A 14,562-nucleotide genomic window follows, 5' to 3' on the forward strand; every position below is an offset into this window, starting at 1 on the left:
GCCCCAGCATCTTACATAGGCAAAAAATGTAAACGAATAACTTCAGAGTTAGTCCCTTGTTCCTTCTTCTTGACCAGACAATTTTGCAAGAGTAACTAAAACCCCCAAAGCAGAGCTGCAAATTATACTGTCTTTTTTCTGTTGAAAGCTTCAGCCATTTTGAGGTACCAAATCACATTTTAACATTGCAAAAATTGTCAGAGTGTAATAAACCTGTGTTGCTTCATATTCCTGATGCAGCAATTGTTAAAGACATGGCTTTATAAGGGACCAAAAGAGATCAGGGAGCATCACAGGATGCTGAAAACTTCAGTGTACCCATTAGGCCCTACCCAGAGGAGCAGAAAGGAAGGCCAGGAGAGGTAGAATTGAAGAAAAGGCCATGCTTCGTCTGAAGACATTTCCATTTCTGTTCTTACTCCATATGCAGCTCACCAAGGCCTTTCCTGTACTTTCTGAACACTCAGAAGAGAAAAATGCAAAAATTGTTCAGGTAAATTACTTATTAATTAAGTGGGTGGTTGATTTACTAATTATTAGGAAATTGTGCAGGTTTTTTTCTCTCTCTCTTCAGTCTAAACTGCCTGAAAGAAATGGTCTGAGTGATTTGCTTGAGGTTCCATCTCTCTTCCTTCTAGTGATTTGAAGCGTTCCAAGCTGGCAAGGTCCAGCACTCTAAAATCTAGCCATGAAAACAAACTGGGCTCTTCAAAACTTGAGAAAATACTGCAGCCTCCTCCAGCTGAAAATTCATTTAAAAGTAATGGTTTTCTTTCTTATCTAAGATTTTTTCTCTTCCACTGTATCTGTAATCCAGGTACTACACATCTGGTGCTTCTGATATGGACATTTTTTTTTTACATCCAAAAATGTCAGACATACAAGAAAACATGAAGATGGGGGTTATAATGGACTAGAAGTAGCACATGGTGCAATCAGATTTCCCAGCAACAACTGTGAAACGCTTATAAACTCTTGGAAGCATTTTAAAAGCAAAAACCAATAGCTTTTTCCACATTGCTTTGCAGTACGAAAGTCAGGCCAAATGTTTAATAAATACAAGGGAATGTTGTGTATGTGTTTCTCACACACAATTTTCTTAGCATTACAGTTATAGAACATCGTTATTCTTATTGTCTTTTGGGGGGTTGGGGTGTATTTCTTACAATGATATCTGTGACCCCAGAGTTAATATCTAAAATCCACTGAGTGCTTACTCTTTACAAGGCACCTGCTGAGTTCATAACAGCCTTGTGGGGGCGGGGGGAAATTATTATTCTTATTTCAGAAACAAAAGTGAATCTTAAATCAAATAAGTAATGTATCCAAGCATCACAGTTAATCTATGGCAGAGCTAAGATTTGTTCAAACCTATTCAATCTCATAGTATGTGCTCTGTCCTGTGTCACCTTCAAAATGTCAGATTCACAGACCACATGAAATGAGACAGAGTCTCAGGACTGGCTTGTTAACACCCGTCAGAAACTGTACTTTCAAATGATTTTGGGGTGTATTAAGAATTGTAATGCGAAAATAAATAAATGAATAAATAAATTTTAAAAAATGGTTTTGGGCCCCTTCCAAAGGAAATAACTTGGTGACTAAAACATTAATATCAATGATGCTCCCTTTACCCCCAAACATATTTGGACTTCTTTTGAAATGATCAGTTCTCATTAGAGAGGCAACATGGTGAGTTGGGACCTACATTGTGCCTCACTTCTCTATGCCTCCGCTTCTTCATTAAAACTCTCCAGTAGTTAAAAAATAAAAGGATTAAAATGGAAAATCTGCACTGATGCAACTAATGCCTCAACAGAAGCCAAAAATCTAGTCCTGATTTTTTTTTTTTAATAGAGGTAAGAAGGCAGTTTCCTGACTATAGTAGCTTTTTGCATGTGTGTGACTTGGTCCTGGTCCTCTGTGAACATTCATTTTTGTGCATGGCTGTTAACTGTGTACTACACAGAGGGGGCATTCTTTCTAATAAGCACTGTTCCCTCAAAGTCAACCCATGAATATAAGTTAATCTGTGGCTGTCAGAATCTGAGTTTGAGCTCTGTATTAATTTAGAAACGGTTGCAAAATGCCCAGAGAACTGATGGTAATTTCACAGCAAAGACCCTTATGCTTATTTTATCCAGAATTACCTAGAAAAGTTCTACCAGCTACCAAGCATCCAATATCGGTCTCCAAGGAAGAACAGCCCTAGCATGATTGTAGAAAAGCTCAAGGAAATGCAGCGATTTTTTGGGTTGAATGTGACGGGGAAGCCAAATGCAGAAACTCTGGAGATGATGGAAAAGCCTCGCTGTGGAGTGCCCGATAGTGGTGACTATATGTTGACCCCTGGAAGGCCCTGGAAACACACTGACCTGACTTACAGGTGATACTTCTAGAGCTTCAGAATTTACTCACCCAGCTCCTATGATATGCCAGGCACAAATGGGTAAATGGCCCTGCCTCTGCAGAGAATGAACCGTGAATGAGTCAAGCATGAACTGGGAAAAAGTATGAGAACGAAAGGGTAGTGATCCCATGGTTGTTTTTTGTTTTTGTTTTAATCCAAAGCCTGACATTTTTTTGTCTTCCTTCTCCACCAATCTAAAGAAGGCTATGGCAATGGGAGGCTGTCTCTCTAGGTACTGACTTTAGGACCAAAAAAAAAAAAAAAGTCTTAATCATTGCTGGAGAGAATCTGGCCTGACCTTTCATACATCTCGATAGAAATAACAAGAATACTCAGTATTTGTGAAACACTATTGGTCAAGTAGAAAATTAAATGCTTTATGTGTATTTAATCCCTGCAACAAACCTATGAGAGAAAGATGATGTTATCATCCTCATTTTGCAGGTGAGGACACGGAGACATAAGGATATGGCATACTCTGTCCGTACCTGTGTCTGCTTTTAACCCAGAGGCTCGCACTCCCTCCTCATCCTCTTTCCAGTGGTGGCACCTTACATATTCAAGTCTCACATAAAGAGTGACTTGTCTGCCAATGGAAGGCTGTTCCCAGCAGTAACTGACCCTTTTTGCTCCTTCTCATTTTGAAGGATTATAAACTACACCCCACAGTTGTCAGAGGCTGAAGTGGAAACCGCGTTTGAGAAAGCCTTTAAAGTCTGGAGCGCTGCATCACCTCTGACCTTCACCAGGGTATCACAGGGAGAAGCAGACATCAATATTGCTTTTGCCCAGAGAGGTAGGCTCAAAGAACTCATGCTCAGTTTTGCATCCCTGGCTAACCTAAGATGTGAAAAGGACTTAACTAATTGTTTTATTTCAGATCATGGTGATAACTCTCCATTTGATGGACCCAATGGAATCCTTGCTCATGCCTTTCAGCCAGGTCAAGGTATTGGAGGAGATGCTCATTTTGATGCAGAAGAAACATGGACACAAACTTCTAGAAGTAAGTTAACCAAGATTATGTCTACTTGCAGCTTATGAATTAACTTTGCACATTAGAATCTACATACATATATGTGTACACACTCCCAACTTATTGTAATATTTCAAACTCTTGCAAATGATCATTTAAAAATTTTGCTACCTTAAAAAACTAAGTCAATTCGAGTTTAAAAAAATTCCAAAACTAAGTATTGACCTTATTTCCTAGGGTACTATCATAGTCTGTTTGGTCTACTATAACAGAATACCTGAGACTTGGTAATTGATGAAGAAGAAAAATTATTTCCTCATGATTTTAAAGGGTAGGAAATCTAAGATCAAGGTGCTGGCATCTGTTGAGGTCTTTCTTGCTGCATCCTCACATGGTGGAAGGCAGAAGGGCAAGAGAGGAAAGAATGAACTCGCAGACTTATTAAGAGTATTAATCTAAACTTTCCATTAGGCCCCATCTCTCAACACTGTTGTATTGGGGGTTAAGTTTGTATCACATGAATTTCTGAATAACACATGCAAACCATAGCAGGCAGGGATCAGAAAACTACAAACCATAGCCAAATCCTGCCTGGCCCCTGTTTGTGTAAATAAAGTTTTATTAGAGGCAGGACAGGCTCATTTGGCTATGTATTGGCTAAGGCTGCTTTCATTCTGCAACAGCAGAGCTAAGTAGCTGTGACAGAGACTATATGGCTTACACAGCCTAAAAGTTTACTGACCAATGTTTTAGGTCATATTCTTTTTTAATATTATGAAATATAATGGTATTTGAAAAGACCTACTGTCCAATTTTTTGGAAATTCAGAAATAATTTGGTTCACTTGGGAAGTTATCCTATTCAGAAAAAAGTAGCCATATTTTCTCACTTAGTTTCATTTTCAGGAAGCTCTTTTTCAATGGTATGTTCCTATGCAGCAAACCACTCCTTCCGGGAGACTCCTCATAACTAGAAGAGCAAGGCCACCTAAAGGGAAGAAAAGAGTTGAGGACAGGTGTATGCAGACAATGTGGGATTTAACAAAGCCATCAGGTCACAATGTGCCAGAGAGCCCATTTCAGAAAATGACAGGAAAGGCTCCTTCTACCTTATTTGGGACTTGTTCCTCCCTCCATTTTCTCCACATATATGTTGTGAGTGTCTACTCAAGTCCCTGTGCTAGGAGATGTGTATACCCGAAGATAAATAATAACTCTCCATGACACTATTCCTCCCCACTAGTAGTCTTCCCCACTAGTTTGGGCTCATCATTTCTTACCTCCACTTAATGATTCAAATTCCTAACTCGACTCGCCCCCTTCAGTCTCTGCTCCCTCTAATTTTTCCCTGCAGCATGGTCTGTCTTTGGAAAGCCCATCTTAGATCACATGACTCTCCTGCTTAAAAGTTTCAGTGTTTAGATAGTCTGCACCAAATTGGATCTAAATACCTTCACTTGGCATGGAAGCCTTTTCATGATTGTCCACCCTCATCTGTGACTTGTCTTCACATTTCAAATATACCAGTCACACTGTGCATGGACCATTTCTAAAACACATTTCATGCTTCCCATCTTCCCTACACTTGCTCACATTGTTTTCTCTCTTTAAAACGTCCATTTTCTTGTCCCAAACCCTATCTTTAAGAATCTCCCTCATCTAGCCATGCTGTGACAAAAGCCACAGTCTAGCTTGTCTTCGGCGGGAGATGAGGCCTTCCCCCTGAGAGCCTTTGTTTCTCCTCTCTGTTCTCACACATTTTTCTGTGCCTTCAAGTTGTTTGCACACATATCTCCTCTTCTAGATGATGCACTTCTGGAGAACAAAGAACCCCTGAAAATCTCACACAGCCCCTCACTCGGTACCCAGGCACTCAAAGATGTTTTCTGAAAGGTCTTGAAGGCCAGGGAAAGGTGCTTGGGCTTTGTTTGATGGGAAATTTTAAAGTTCTTTGGTATGAAAGGCACTATGTTTGTGGAAGTTAGAAGATGGGGAAAGGGAACAAGAGAGGGTGGTTTTGCCTCTCTCTGGTGAAAATTAATTCCTAGAGCTACTTGGAGAACATGGACACAGGGAGAAGCCATCCTAGGCTATGGATGACCAGGGAGTGAATGAGAGACATCCCTGAATCTCAGTCTCCCCTACTGCCTGAAGGCTTCCTTCCTAACTGCCCATTTACTAAGACCCTACTAATGAGCCGGAGGGTCTAGGCACTGGATAGTGGGTGTGGGGGAGCACAGGAGGATAAATTTTTCTCCAAGCCTCAGTTCCATGTCCACAAAGTGTGGGGACTAGAATAAAAGCAGCTTTTCTTAGTTCTAAGACTTGATAAGAAGCTCAGATTCACCTCCTCCACACCTTTGTCTCTTCCCTAGATTCCTCCCACTCCCCATTTCTTCAGATACCTAAGAGAAGATGTAAAAGGTGATCACGGAAAATGTCGCTTGTCTTGGAAACTGAATTTCTAGAGATCATGCTTCTTCCATGTGGAATTCTCCTGAAGTCATTCACCACGCCTGCTTGTATTTCAGATTACAACTTGTTTCTGGTTGCTGCACATGAGTTCGGCCATTCCTTGGGGCTCTCTCATTCCTCTGACCCTGGTGCCTTGATGTATCCCAACTATGCTTTCAGAGATCCCAGCACCTACTCACTCCCTCAAGATGACATCAATGGCATTCAGGCCATCTATGGTAAGGTCACCATAAGGAACCAAGCAGCACATGGTGGTACCTGGAAATAGGCCCCCAACAGGCCCAAGAGCATCTCTCTTTGGACTTCTAGCACATTCTGTTCTCAGGGCAAGCTCAAACTGAACTCTGAAAGTTGCCAGCAATAAATGTGATATTAGCAAAGGAGGCCTTGGGGATGGAGCCTCTATCACTGCTTGAAAAAAGAAAAATGTGGGGAAGAAATGTACACGTCAATCCCCAGCCATCGTCTCTGGATGACGGGGAGTTTTTCTTCTTCATTTTTTTATGTTTCCCAATTTATGTAGTCTAAAAAAGCAGGACTGTACCTTTTCAATACTGCAAACCTGCTTCTAGATATACTTAAAAAAAAAAAAAACCTCACATAGGTCCTAAGGGGACAGATACAGAGCATGCTGAAGATGTTCACTCAAGTCTTACATATGGTGGTGGGAGTTGGAGGGCACCTAGTGCCATAGGTGGAAACAGCATTAGGAGTGTATATGGCAATAATATAAAAGGGTCTTCAAAACTTTGAGCTTTGTGAAGAGGAAACAGAATGACACTACTCTATAAGGTATTAATTAAATGACACAATCTATGACTTTACATAGACCTAAAATGTATAATAGATGAAGCAAGGCATTTTCAAGAAACATGCAAACAAAAAGGTATACAGTGAACATATTAGAATAGTTGTCTGAAGGAGAAGGGGGGACAGAAGTGGGGTGTGGTTAAAAAAATACATATTTTTCAGGGAGGACAGGAGGGAACTTTTGCCTGGTCCTAAGAAGTTCTCCCTGGGTAAAACACAATATCTCTCATTCCTCTTGCCCTCCTGTTCCCTAGAAATGTGCAATGGAATGGAGTGAAATGGAAGAGAATCCAGAGGAGAGGAAGGGAATTAGATGAAGCACTCTCCCCTCTCTGGCAGAAGAGTACCATAAAATTAAGAATGACAACCAGGGGATTTTTTTGGTGATGGTTGAATTTCCAGGATCGCTGAACACTAATCCAATTCCCTCTGTACCCCAACTCTCCCCTTCACCCCAAACACCTCCTTTGTTTGCTCACTGATGTTTTAAATTCCCTTAACTATCAGTTTAGCCCTTCATCTTACAATAACAAAATACATTACAATGTAAATTCTTACATAAAAGATACAGATAAAATTTGATCTATATTTGCAATGTAAGATAAAAGACAAGTATCAGCTATTTCCCTGGATGTGAATTTTGGTGGGAAGGAGGTTGACACTGAATGACCAGAAGTATCAGAAGGAGTAACCAAGAAGGGGGAGAGAATATTAGAAATTAAAGGGAGGAGGACAGAGATTTACATTTCTTTACTTCCCAACTTAACCTGAAACTGATCCTGAAAATCATCATTACTCTTGTTAAGCAAACAAAAACTTCAGAAGGGGCATTATACAGCAACTTCAGTGCCTTGTGGGAGAGGCTGGCAGTATTTCTCTTCTGCGAAGACCCTTCACCTTCCTGAGAAATAGCTCAAGTAAAAGCTAAGAGTGACGCTGGACTCATGCTTATAAAAACTCTTTTACCCCCAGGACCTTCAAATAACCCTATCCAACCTACCGGAGAAACCACACCCACAGCCTGTGATCCTCGATTGACATTTGATGCTGCCACCACGCTCCGTGGAGAAATACTCTTCTTTAAAGACAAGTATAAAGTGGAACTGTTCCTTCCTTTGACTTCTCTTACTGCCAGATCTTAAAACAGGACTCTATCTAAGTCTAATTATTCAGTTTTTCTTTTGAATTCTACACATACACACCTCATTGGAAGTTTTAGTGTTTTCTGGGTAACTCAGAACATACAAGGAAAAAAAACAACAACACTAAAGCATTCAGATATTTGGTGGTATAAAGAGACATGGGCTATATTTGCTTGGGAACTTGATAAATGTGTTTAATCAACACCAAAACATCATTGAATTCATTCAAAATCAGCCAAGTATATAGAAGCTATCACATAGTTTAGCTGTGAGGCAAATCATCTGACATTAAAATCTTCTCTCTTTTTTCTTTTTTGCTATTTGTGAGTGGAATCACAGATTAAACAAATGTGTTTTTGCTTTTGTCAATGGCTACCTATATTTAATGAATATTGTAATGGAAGTATTAATGAAGTAAGATCTGTTAATGTGAGAGGACATTTAATTGCATTTGGGGCAGTGCCAAATCAAATAATATCACTCCCATGACCTCCCTGAGGAAGAGACAGTATCACCACAGAGCCTAGCCATGTGCTGGTCACTGTAGTAAAAATTGCATACATGATATAGTTATATCCTCCCAGCAATCTCATAATGGCCATTACTACCTGAGAATCACAGAAACTGACAACCTAGACTACTGTGTATATTTGCGTGTGGTACACTTTTTCTTGTGTCCTATTAGGTACTTCTGGAGACGGCATCCTCAGCTCCAACTAGTTGAACTCAATTTTATTTCTCTATTCTGGCCATCCCTGCCAAATGGTATTCAGGCTGCTTATGAGGATTTTGATAGAGACCTGGTTTTCCTATTCAAAGGTAACTTCTTAAAGTTTTCTTATTTCAGTTCTTCCTGACAGGAAGGAGCAAGGTTCTTTGTGGGTCAGGTTCTGAAGGGTAAGCCACAGAGAGCTTGTGTTGGCCAGGCCTTTGCCCATCTTGGTCACTCTCCACTGTGTGAATTTGAGCAGGTCATGCTCTCTTCAGGCTTCAGTATTGTCATCAACAAACTGAGAAAACCACAGTCGACCCTGTTTAGTATTTTCCATCCTCATCCTAAATATAATTTTCTAACATTTCTCAAGTTTATGATTTAGACACTATATAGAAGTTGCATGAGATAGAACATTCAATTGTGGGGCCCCGAATGTCAGGCTAAGAAGTCGGAATGTTTTATGGGTGTAGGGAGGAACCACTAGGGCTCTACAGCCCCATGAAATTAACTTTTCTACCCTCATCTTTCAAAGACTGTTTTTTTTCCCATTTTTATTTCTTTATGGCTAATTATTCAAAGACCAGGAAGGAGTATATATTATCTCGTAGAAACTGAAGAACTTTATTTAATGTGTAACCTGAATCATGACAGGTAACCAATACTGGGCTCTGAGTGGCTATGACATTCTGAGAGGTTATCCCAGGAGCATGACCAACTTTGGCTTCCCAAGCACTGTGCAAGCAATAGACGCAGCTGTTTCTTATAGAAGGAAGACATACTTCTTTGTAAATGACCAATTCTGGAGGTAGGATAAACATTTTTTCAATTATAAGTAGAAATCCTTGTTTCTCCACCCTGTCTACAAACCAATAAGAATCAGACATATGAAGGTTTGAAATATCTAGGTAAGATTTGAGAGGTTTTCATGAGACTAGATTCATTTTCACAAGATGACTGGTGTTACCATGGCTTTTGAAGTTTTTATTTTTATAAATAGCATTGAGAATTTTGTGAAAATAGTATTGAGAATTTTGTGAAACAGAATGCATTCTCATAAAACACTAGTTTGAGATGCAAAGAAAGACATAGGCTAATTCTTATTAATAGTTAAATTCTGACACAAACAAACAAATAATCTCTTGATAGCCTACAGAATTTGGTGCCCAAGATGAACATATTATTTACATTTATGTATACACACATACACATACATACACACATATACTATGTAACAATTGATTAAAAATCCTTAGAAAATATGAACTCTTGTTTTGGGGAATGACTTTGTATCAACAATAAGAACCCTGTTTTAGAATTAACAATATCCATATGTTTAATAAATAAGTGTGTACCCTTAGATGAAATTAACCATTCCTAATTTCAATAAATAAAATACTGTGGAAACTGAAAGACAAAGTATGTGAGAAGGTCCTTTGTAAAGTTTTAATTGTATAATTAAAATAAAACTGTTATCATTATAGTCTACATTGATATTAAATCATGTGACTTTTTTTTTAACCAGATATGATAACGAAAGACAATCCATGGAACCAGGTTATCCCAAAAGCATATCAAGTACTTTTCCAGGAATAGAAAGTAGAATTGATGCAGTTTTCCAGCAGAATCGTAAGTAAGGGGGAAAAGAACGCTACTAATAAATTTACTTATAATTTTTAAAGAGCACTTTTACATTTGGATACTGTATTAGGATGGGAGGGGGCAGGTGTCTTCTTTAATTGAAAACATCTGATCTCTTTTGCAAGCTAGTTCAATAAATTATCTCTTTTTTTGTAGACTTCTTCCTTTTCTTCAGCGGACCAAGATATTATGCATTTGATCTTATTGCTCACAGAGTTACTAGAGTTGCAAGAAGCAATTTGTGGCTTAACTGTAGATACAGTTGAAGCAAAATCAAATGTGTTCTCATCCAATTTCAACATGAAAGGAAATCCGACTTGCATATCCATCATATTGTGTCCTGTTTATATTTTCCTCAATTCTAAGTAGTGTTTCACATGACTGTTTTCATTTGTCCTAGTCTCAGGGAAAATATGTTTGGAATATTACACAGCAGACCCTGATTCAGTCATCCACATTCCATCTAGTGAATCTATCACAAAGAGAAGGAAAGTAAGCCCTTTGTCACCTCAATATTCTGTTCACCTCATGTGCTGTTTGTTTACTTGATTATCTGAGTTTTAAAATTCACTGTTTCATTACTTGCTTATCTGACTTCAAATATCCCTGTTTCTTTAAACACATCTTACATATATCTGCTACATGAAATTTAGCCCTCAATTTTGATTAGAAATAACAATAATCAGCAACACAGACAATAACTTTTATCTTTACAAAAAATGTGGTACTATTTTTCACTGTTGGAATGAAATAAGGATATAATATATTATAGGTTGATTGTCTCTTTCAAAAGAAAATATGTTGAAGTCTTAACATAAATATGAGTTTACTAGGTTCTTTGCAGATGTTATTAAGTAAAGATGATGTCATACTGGATTAGGGTTGAGTCCTAAAATCATATTACTTTTATCCTTATAAAAAGAGGAGAGGGTTTGGGATATAGTTCAGTGGTAGAGCACTTGCCCAGCATGCACAAAGGCCCTGGGTTCAATTCCCAACACTGCTAAAAAGAAAAGGAGAGAGAGAGGAGAGACATGACCACATAGGGGACAAGACCATATAAAGAAAGAGCTCGAGATTAGAGGGATGCATCTACAAGGCAAGGTATGCCAAAGATTACCAGCAGCCACCAGCAGCTGGGAAGAGACAAGGAAGGAGCCTCCCAATAAGCTGCAGAAAGGGGACTCTGGCCCCGAGCTACCTGCTGGTTTGAGACATCTAGTCTTCAGGATTGTGAGAGAATAAATTTCTGTTGTTTCAAGCCACAAGTTCATTGTACTTTGTTATAGCAGCCCTAGAAAGCTAACGAAGTTCATCTGAACGTAAGAAAAGGAATCAATAAGGAATGTGGAAATGAAGTCCCCACTGAGGATTAGTAGGCATCTTCCCAGGAAGGCAACCAAAAGGAGAGCTCTGCTCCCTCTCCTGCCTCCTTCCTGCACTCTCCTTCTAGAGTTCTAACAGATGGGCCAGTGGGTCTGTTGTTTCCTAATTCTTTACTCCTGGATACTCAGGAGGGCACACTCTACAGCTGACTGCACCAACAGAACAGTGTTGGGTGCAACATTTAATAAATCTTATTAAATTGAACTAAACTGAACATCAATACATCAATTTGCTAAGGATTTTTTTCTGTTAAGAACTTTAGGACTTGTGGGGCCTCAATGTGTAGCATAGACACCAAAATCATTATAATATCAAACTTGCAGATATTAGAATGTAAAGCGGCTTATTAAATACTAAATACATGAACTGTAAAATATATTTTCACTAGCACATCCTCTTTTTTTCTCTGTTAAAGTTTTTAAATTAACATGGCATCTTATTCTGATTCAAAATATCTACGAAATCAATTCAAAATAAAGATTCTTATGTTAAATGACTGGTGATCTACTTTTAATTTCTTAAAATGCCACCACAGAGTTGATGCGAAGCATAAAAAAGAATAGAAAATTTTAGATACGTTTATTATTACTATATGTGTGTGTGTGTGTGATGTCCTCAAAAAACCTCCTCAAATATGTCAGCACATTATTTTCAACTTATTTTACAAGATGTAAAAAAAAAAACAGAGACTAGTAGACACCAACATTCTATTCATTCATTCATTTATTCAGCAGGAATGAATCACCTACAAGTTCCTGATGCCATGCTGGGGAAAGTAAGAGAGATATATAACTAATTCATTGCATCCATGGAACAAGTACAAAAGGACCTATAGGAGCTGCACACCCTATTTTTAGCTATAGAGTCAATTTCAGACTACTATGCTTTCTAAAATTTCCTATGATGTTTTTATGTGCATATAAATGAGGCTCATTTCCTCAGGACACCTCCTAACTGTGTAAGCCAATCATGACAGATTCTTGACCCAAACTTCATGTATACATTTTTGACATGAGAATTGAGTTGATAATTTCTTTAACGGTACTTCACAGATTCACAGGAGTGAACAACAATATGAAATGTAATAAAGAATTCAAAAAGTATTCCTTTTTCCCCCTTTTAATTCTTTTCTTGCCAATGTGTGGTATCTCCTGGCTGCCCCATTGAAGTTTTATGTGAGTATATAAGATATAAGGATCTAAGCTTAGAATTAAAATAATGAGATTCCTTTTTAGTTAGGTTGAGTTTATTCAAAAGCAAAGCCTAAGTCAAGACCTTGGTGCAATGATTTTGGAGGGACAGGCATGGTCCCAGCAAGCAAGAGTGAGGTAACAGGGAAGGCAGAAGAGTCGATAAAAATACAGTACAGGTGTAGGTTGTAACAGTTTCTACTATGCTCCACCAGGGCCTCCAGAGAAGTCACCAGAACCCCTTCAGAGGTTCACGACTCAGATGGACACAGACCTAGAACAATCACCCTTCAGTCCCCAGTCCTCATTAGGTGAGAACTGTCCCTGAAGGTGTTTACAATTTACCCTTCTGGGCTGTACTCTCAGTTCCACAGAATCTCTGTAGCAGAAAGCAGAAAGACCCACAGCATGTGCTTATGGTTGGACTTTGTCAGAGCAAGGTGAGTTTCACTAACCTCCTCACCTGCAACAATTCAATCAGAGGTGTGCGGTGGGCACCAGAGGCACCTCCTGTCGTTTTGTTTCAGGGAGATTTAAATCATGGGAAATGGAAAGAGTCCTCTTTGAAGAAACTTACCAGCCCAAGGAAAAAGATTCATAGATACTGACGCTGGAGAAATCTCAACATGGCAGAGGCCACTAATTACCAACCCTAATATCCATTCTCAACTTCCACTTTTGCTTTGAGTCCCCAATTTCATCAGAGGTAACAATACATCCAGCTAAAAGACTACGTTTTATTGTCTTGCTTACATTTAGATGTGGCCATGTGTTTAATTTCTACACAAAATGTGTAATTTAAATGTTGTGTGGAGCTTCTCAGAGAGACTGAGAGTTTGCTTTTCTTTTTCCCTGCTGTCTATAATGCAGATTCTTTATAAAGCTAGAGCTAGAGCTTGAGAAGACACCTGGGCCATGAGACATTGATTTAAGAGAGTGGAATAGCAAGGTGTTCTCTACATTCCTGATGAGGAGCTGCCGCAGAAGCCCTGGATCATGGAAGCTGGTCTTCTTTTATTTGAGGAAAAAATAAATTTTAATTTTATTAAGTCTCTGCTATTTGTTTATTTTTGTTGTGTTCAACTAAATCTCATTCTGACTAATACACCACATGAAATGTCTTGGACCTGCTCTGTCTCCCTGCTGGGAAGGTCATCAATTTGTCAGCCCAGCCCATGCACAGAAAAGTTTCCAGTGGGCTTTCTTATCTCACATTCCAAAACAGATTGTACAACACAAGTCACCAAGCATCTGAAAAAAGACTCTAGTGTGAAAAACAGAGACCAAGAAAGAAATTTTGAGGAAATATAGACAATTCTGGGAGTAAAAGTAAATGTCAAAATAAACTAAGGAACACTTAATTTTAACATTCTCAACAAACAAACAAAAAAGAATAAAAGACAATATTTTACTTCCAAAAAATCACTTCAAATGCAAAAAAGTAAAACCAAATGTAAAAAGTTACTCCAAGAACTGAAAAGAACTCTTCAAAATACAATAGTGGAAATAAATATTCAATAGGTGAGCTGGATAGTATAGTAAAGGGCATATCAGATACCACAACTCAGTTCAGGAGGGTCAATCAATGCACATTCCAGGAAAATAAAAAGAGAAATGAGAGGAATGGATTATAGAAGAAATACTACATGAAACTTACTTCCAATAGAACTTTCCATAATAAAAAGGCCCATTTACTGTCCAATATTAATAGAAGACCCACAACAAGAGATGGTTATGAAATTTAAGAATATCTAGGTAAAGAGAAAATTTTTCAAATTATCAAGAGTCATAATAGAAGATTTCTCAATTGCAACACTGTAT

The 14,562-nt window shown here is 38.5% G+C and overlaps 1 protein-coding gene across 1 annotated transcript; it reads left to right on the plus strand.

Moving 5' to 3' along the window:
• The first annotated feature begins 259 nt into the window (after positions 1-259).
• Positions 260-12,047, plus strand: Mmp8 (matrix metallopeptidase 8). Its single transcript, XM_015489944.2, has 10 exons — positions 260-493; positions 2,145-2,386; positions 3,058-3,206; positions 3,291-3,416; positions 5,917-6,078; positions 7,643-7,760; positions 8,498-8,631; positions 9,179-9,332; positions 10,050-10,153; positions 10,322-12,047. The coding sequence occupies exons 1-10, from the start codon at positions 383-385 to the stop codon at positions 10,429-10,431; spliced, it is 1,410 nt and encodes a 469-aa protein (XP_015345430.1). The 5' UTR covers positions 260-382; the 3' UTR covers positions 10,432-12,047.
• Positions 12,048-14,562: the final 2,515 nt, after the last annotated feature.

Source organism: Marmota marmota, unplaced genomic scaffold (assembly GCF_001458135.2).
Source record: "Marmota marmota marmota unplaced genomic scaffold, marMar, whole genome shotgun sequence".
In the NCBI taxonomy this organism is placed as follows: domain Eukaryota; kingdom Metazoa; phylum Chordata; class Mammalia; order Rodentia; family Sciuridae; genus Marmota; species Marmota marmota.